General features: G+C 58.5%; 1 protein-coding gene across 4 annotated transcripts in view; it reads right to left on the bottom strand.

The window, feature by feature from the left end:
* Positions 1–781: 781 nt before the first annotated feature.
* The window catches only part of TCF25 (transcription factor 25), a 22,986-nt gene continuing 17,093 nt past the window's right edge, over positions 782–6,674 (bottom strand). For 2 of the 4 annotated variants that reach the window (XM_021705646.1, XM_021705647.1), the window contains 7 exons: positions 5,498–5,657; positions 4,076–4,163; positions 3,268–3,426; positions 3,023–3,113; positions 2,610–2,689; positions 1,410–1,482; positions 782–1,089 (listed from right to left, as the gene is read on the bottom strand). In XM_021705646.1, coding sequence (XP_021561321.1) covers positions 931–1,089; positions 1,410–1,482; positions 2,610–2,689; positions 3,023–3,113; positions 3,268–3,426; positions 4,076–4,163; positions 5,498–5,657 — 810 coding nt within the window. In that variant the 3' untranslated portion in view covers positions 782–930. The other 2 variants (XM_044922250.1, XM_044922251.1) reach the window with 1 other exon arrangement.

The following is a 6,674-nucleotide window of genomic DNA, read 5'->3' as shown; positions in this document are numbered from 1 at the left end:
GATAAGCTCACAGATCTCCCCAAAAGGTGACTGCACATCAATGTCTAGAACACTGTGCGGGACTTCCTGAGAGGCCCAGCCAACACTGATCCTGGCACAGAGCGTGTGAGCAGCACCTCCTCCCACCCCCGTCTGCTACTTACAGGAGTAGAGGTCAGGGCCAGGAGGGGGCCCAACAGACTGGCAGCTCCCAACCTCAGTGTCCTTGACCCTTCCACAACCAATCAGGCTCCTGAGTGACAGGCAGCCCTGTGTGGTGCTGAGCTGTGGAGCAGGCCAGGACTTGCCCCAGGTGATGAGCTCTCCCCCATGCTCTGTTGACCTCCCCTCCCCCACAATCAAATGCCCCCTCATCTCTGCCACAATCTCCAGAGCTGCCAGGACATCCTTCCCAAGGTGTACCTCTCGGCCTCCTTCCCGCTCAGGGCTGCCCTGAAGTTTCCCCATAAAACTACTATGATTCTGCATCAGTGGTGCCCAGCCCAAGGACTCTGGTGTCAGTACCTCTTGTCCCTGGCCGGCCTGTTCCAGGTTCCCAATGGAGGCAAACACCTTGGTGTTCTCAGCAGGGATGTTGCACCGAAAACCTGTGGGACCTTCTCCACTCTGTGCCCCAAACTGTGGAGGGCAGGGTAGCCATGGAGAGAACTCACAGGGGGCTGGGGCTTGTTGTGTGTGACCCTGGGTCATGTTCTCTCCTGGGACACCTCGGGGTCTGTGCAGATCCGGGACCCACCTGCCTCAGATTCCAGCCCTGGGAAAGAAGAGCTCACGCTGCACAGAGCGTAACCCATTCACATTTATAGGAGACACAAAGGAGGCAGGCGGACGACACATCAGCATTTCTACTCCAGGGAACTGGCCAATTCCGACCAGAAGAGCAATCAGAAACATAATTGTACAGCGCTGGGGCACGGCATGGACGCGGGCTCAGTCCCACTCCCCGTCCCCCTCGGGGTTGTCCTCGCGAGCTGCCTCCACGTCGTGGAAGTGGAAGTTGGCCATCATGTCTCGCACGGCCAGCATCAGCCTGTTCAAGCCTTGGTTGCGGTTCAGACCCCCAGCCCCTCCATCCTCCATCCTCTCCCCCTGCAGCAATGAGACTTGTCTGAGCAGGGTTGTTCTGGGCCCTGAGGCCCAGCGCTCCCAACCCAGCTTGCCCAGGACCCTGCCGGGAAAAGGGAGCTCCTCAACCCAAACACGTTTGACGAACAAGGCCAGGCCCCAGCGGGAGGTCAAGGAGCCACGCTGAGTTGAGGGGCCAAGGTGGCGGCTACGGTCTCAGGTGGGCATGTCCCGGTCTCCTGAGCAGGTTGGCTGCTGGCGCCAGTAAAGCCTCTAGACGTGCACAACCCCACGGCCCGGCCTGAACCCACGTGGCAGAGAGAGACCAAGACATGCTCACATACCTCCATGGTATAATTGGGCAACAAAGACCGGAAGAAGAGAGCAATTGTGTTTCCATGGCTGACAGGACTCAGCCTGAAAGAGGAAAGAAGGTCAGATGGTGCAGCTGTGTACCCTGCCCTGGGGTCGGGGGGAAGACAGCCCACGCGGTAGCTGGGGCACATGCTCAGGCCTCACAGGGAAGGGTGTCCGGGGGGGGGGGGGGGGGGCCCTTGGGGACCTGGCTGGTTGAGCTGAGCAAAGTGTGGAGGGTCACCTGCCACGGCTCGGGTGGCTCGCTTTTAAGAAACGCCGCGCAGGGGATACAAAGTAGTCATGTGAAGAGAAGGTTCTAGGGTGTGCTGGGGAGTGCCCTCCTGGTAAGACATGGTGCTGGAGCCCAGCTCCACTGGACATTTAAGGACTGATGGCCTCGGGTCGGCACAGCCCTTCAATCACTCCTCAGGGCTACAATGTCCAGCAAGACGGCTTTTTTTCTGAACCTACCAATATTACAAATGCCTAAGTATCACCTTAATCAATCTGAGAATTTAAGTGGGCACTATTTCCCTAGAAGCATGCAGTCCAACTTTTAGAAAAATTCCTTTATCCTACATAATGCGCTCTACCTCTACTGAGGTCTGGAAAGAACACGCTTTCTGAAATGGGAAAGTCTGTCACTCCAGATCTACAAGGTTGTGCCGACAGCCTCGTGGTAAGGCAGTCACTCAGCTTGAAAGGCTAGAAGGAAAGAAAAAGGCAGCTTTCCCGCAATCCAAGGCTAAACGCAGTCCACAAATCCACTGCAGACTTGGGCTAGCTGCGCCCTCACTGAAGCTCTCCCGGGCTTGGCCACACAGGCCTTTCTCAGTTCTGAGTCCTATGTATCAGCACTTTCTTACTGTGGTTTTGATTTTACACTTATTTCTAGATTCCATAATTAACACGTCCCCCACCGCACCGCACACTCCACGAGAGCAGAGGTGGTGCGTTACTCTTGCTTCCCACTGTTACCTCCAACACCTGCTCTAGAACCCGACCGAAAACGTTTCTACATCAGACAAGTAAGTGAAAGGACATGGCCAGCGAAAGCTGACCCGTGACCCCAATCACACCGTCCTCCGAGGGCCCGTGTCTGGAGGAGGCAGGGAGCGCCAGGGAGCCGTAAGCACTGACCTCGGAGCCACCCAAGCAAAGGAGCAAAGCAGGAGACGGAGAGGTACCTCTCTGGTCTGACGTAGGAGTAGATGGTGTCCAAGGGAGGCAGAGGGTCAAAGCCCATCACAGACTGCGTGGTCACGTCCTTCAGAAAGGGAAACAGAACCGCCGTGAGCCCCGGCTGTGCCCCCAGCAGACTTCCAGCTGATTCTAGCCTGGGCTGGCCTCTCCGCGAGGAGTCCGTCAGTCTGACAGAATCGGTCCTTGGCTGCGAGGCTGCATCTACTGGACTAAGAAACTGGGTGAAGGGCGGGGACGCTCACCCTGCCCTGCTCAGACGGCAGGGGTGCACGTGCGGCTCCAGGGCCCCCGAGCCGCTCAGACAGCCATGAGCACAGCCCCACCTCTTAAAACCCCAGCTGGGAAGGGAGGGGCCCAGCAGGTGACAAAGCTCCCATTTTCAGCCCCTCTCCCTTACCGGGGGGAGGGCGGCAACAGCTTCCTTGACCTCGGACAGGACCACGTGGCGGTGGATGTTTCTGGGCGCGCGCTGGTAGAGCACTTTCCGCCTAGGCCCAGGGAGAAAAGGGACAGCACATGGAATGGAGCCCGCCCTGGCCCTGCGGCCACATTTGTGACAACCACCCTGAGCAGATGGGCTTCGTTCTCGTGAGGACCCATCAGGCCAAGCGCTGCCCTGTCCCCCCTGGCCTCCAGGCCCACCTGCTCTCACATGCTTCCACCGCGGGGTCCCCAGAGTCCACCGCCTGCAGAACCTCGCGGACGTTCTCCTCTAGCCAGCTCATGGTGGCGGGCTCCTTCCAGAGGAAGTGCGACCTTCCGAGGTAGAGGCTCACCAGCTGGCTCAGGGCAGGGGGCTGGCTGTGGGAGAGGGGGGCTTGTGAGCAGAGCCCGCCAGGGCACAGACTCCACGCACCCACTGGCACCTCTGGGGAGGGTGCAGGGGCCTGTCCAGCAGCCTGGGGGCCAAGGAGGTTGCCCAGAGGGGCTGCCGACTGGAGATGGGCCATAGTAAATGCGAGTTCTTTAGAAGAAACGTAAAAGAGAAAAAGCGTACGTCTGCGACGCTGGAGAACCATGCTGGTTCACTAACGGGGCTCCCACGCTGCACGTTCACCTTCATTTTTCACAAGACAGTTGGGAAAGACAGTCCACGCGCGTACAGGTGTGTGATACGAAGCCCACCCAGCAGGTGCAGGTGCTGGCACAGGGGGCCCCACACCCCGCCCACTTCCCATCAGGAAGGCCTGAGCTCTGGGTCGCAAGCTGCTCTCGCACCCGCCAGCTCTGGGTCTGAGCGGTGAGGCAATGCCCACGAGGACCTGGGACCCAGCCCTCCTCGGCGGGACAACAGTCTGGCCGCCAAGGTCTCCTGCAGAAAGCGCCTGGCAGGACCTCCCAGGGCCAGCCAGCCTCATGAGCCTCGGGTCTGAGTGCAAATGGTTCCCGGGCTCTGCTCTGAGGGGCATCCCCGTGACCCAGCCCTGGGCGGGCCCTGTCCTGTCTTTACCTGATCTCGGCATCCGGTCCAAAGAAGCGGTGAGTGGCGACAGCAGCATCGGGCCGCATGCTGCAGTACTCGAGCAGAGGCAGGAGGACTGCAGGAGGAAGAGGGGCCCCCAAGGGCGGGGTGACACCAGGGTGAGGCCAGTCTACCTGCACCAGCCCCCAGTGGGGCTCTACCACCTTAGACGTGGTCGTCTGCCCTGCCTCCCAGCGGCCCCGTGTGCATCTGAGGGGTCGCACCCACGACCCACCAGGCAAACACACAAGGCGTCCTAACCACTGAGCTCACACACGTTCCACCTGCAGGCTGCTGGGGGAGCCAGCCTGTGGGGCTCGGGCCTTGGGCGGAGACAGGCTCTGCCCACTTGTTAGAGCGCTCTCCCTCTGAGCACCCGAGGCCTCGCCACAGCCACGTCACCTGGAGAACCGTGTCTCTGAGTGACCTTCCAGGGATGGGTGAAAGCAGGGCAGCTCAGCGTGCAGCAGGACCCCCAGGCTGCACAGAAACACCACCAGCAGTCGGCACGCGGCTGCCAACACCCCTGACCCCGCACAAACAGCCAGAGCCCACCAGGGGCCTCGCCTCCTAACCTCACACACCTCAACGGGGAACGGTCAGTTCTCCGAAGACTTGGCCAGGCAGCCCTGCGTGTCAGGCTCAGACGTACAAGTCTGGTGGGAATCCTCAGTGACACAGGCCTCAATCCTGCCCTGGCCACCTCCTCAGACCTGCACCATCCTTGTCTACACCCCCTGCTCTGTTTTCTCCCCAGCACCTAGCACCACCTGATACACCATCCTTTTCAGCTCATTCCACTGCCTATCTCCTTGCCCTGGGATGTGAGCCCTAGAAGTGGGGATTCTGGCTGCCTCCTCTGCCTGGCCTGGGACGCAGCAGGCTCACGGGAGGTGAAGGGGTCACTGAGAGGGGGCTGTGGGGACAGTGTGCATGAGCCTCATGGCCTGTCCCTGGCACACAGCCCTCTGTGAAACCGCACGTGGCAGGAGGGCCCAACTCCACCAGGACCCTGATGGGGCAGCAGGCTCCCTCTGATCTCCTGTCACCACCAAGATCAGCCCACAGGACTCTGTCTCTGTGTGGACACCAGCCCACCACTCCAGGGAACACAGGGATGGTGGAAGGACCTCTGTGCAATCCCAGGACAACCCTGTCTCTAAGTTCTCCAACTCAATGAGAAATGGGATTTGTGGACTGGGTCCCTCCTGCACGGTTCTGCTAATGTCCAGCAGCTCATATCCCTCTCTCTAAAAAACACCCGTCTTCAGAGACTAAATTTTTCTCAGTCAGTATCAAAACACTTATCCTAAAACCCCAAGACAGCTGGATACCAAAGTCAGTTGTGACTCATTTTCAGCTTCTGAACTGTGCTTACGTGCATGCGGGGGTTTGCGAGGGTGCACCCACCTCCAGGGAACATGGTGAGCGCCTGTCGGATCAGGATAGAGGCCTGCTCCCTTGCAGAGCTGAGCTCCTGCTCGGGGAGGTCTGCTTGCTGACTCAGCAGGAAATAAGCCAACGGCACAGAGAAGGCAAAATTTGGGAGCTGAGACAGGTTCCGATGAGCCTGCAAGAGCCAGAGAAACAAAGTCTGGAAGTTCGACACGGCAAAGACAGAAGATGCACAATTCATAGACGCTCCGAAGTCTGAGCCCCAGTGATGAGCACAAGCGTTGTGTTGGTATCTCTCTACTTGGCATAAAGATAACTTCATGGCACGTCCAGGGGCTTTCCCTTGGCAGGAGACAAGTAACAAGACCCCGGCTGTGGCGGGAGGTGGAGAATCGACAGAAACGGAAAAGGGGGAGGACCTGGGGGAGGTGGAGTCAGGTGGGGTCATAGACAGGTGCCCACCCTCAGGCTGCGGCCAGCTTTGGAAGCAGGCAGTCCGTGCTCTGTCACAGTGGGAAACTCAGAAAGCCTGGGTGGCAACGAGGAACGTCCCTCCCCTGCTGGGACCCGATCACATTGGCGAACACGGCTGAGCACTTTCCTGGACTTTCTCTACGCGTACGTGACAGATAACACACGATAGGCCGGGTTTTCTCCACTGAAGTGGGGCTGTGGTTTCCACAGTTCGGTAAACGTTCCTCTGCAGCCCTGTTGTGGGGGGAGGGGTGCTCCCTGCAGCTGCATTTTGGGGGCTCCAGGAACTGTGTAAACTAGGTCCCCAGTGGTGGGACTCCTTGGCCAATAAGCCAAGGAACAGAATTCAAAATGACTTATGTATGTAGTCATTTTTTCGATTACACACACCAGCCCCACCCCACTGCAGGTGGTCAGGTTCACACATCCCCAAGAGAGCACCATCCAACGGGAACACACGTTTTCTTCCAGCAGCCGAATTAAAAATACAGATGAAACGAATGTTACTACTGTTATATTTAACCCAAATACCTAAAACAGCATCACTTCTACACAGGATCACTATGAAAGTCACCAGTGAGAGCATGCACTTTTTTTTGTGTCCAGGCTCTGCCTCAACGTCAGACTGAAGGCAGACCCCGCCTGCATCTGTCCATACGAGCCCACTTGAGGGACACGGGTGCGTGTGAGAGGACACGGGCGGGTGAGCCCGCTTGAG

The sequence above is a fragment of the Neomonachus schauinslandi genome, chromosome 16, assembly GCF_002201575.2.
Source record: "Neomonachus schauinslandi chromosome 16, ASM220157v2, whole genome shotgun sequence".
Taxonomy (NCBI): domain Eukaryota; kingdom Metazoa; phylum Chordata; class Mammalia; order Carnivora; family Phocidae; genus Neomonachus; species Neomonachus schauinslandi.
This window is presented reverse-complemented; position numbering and strand designations above follow the sequence as displayed.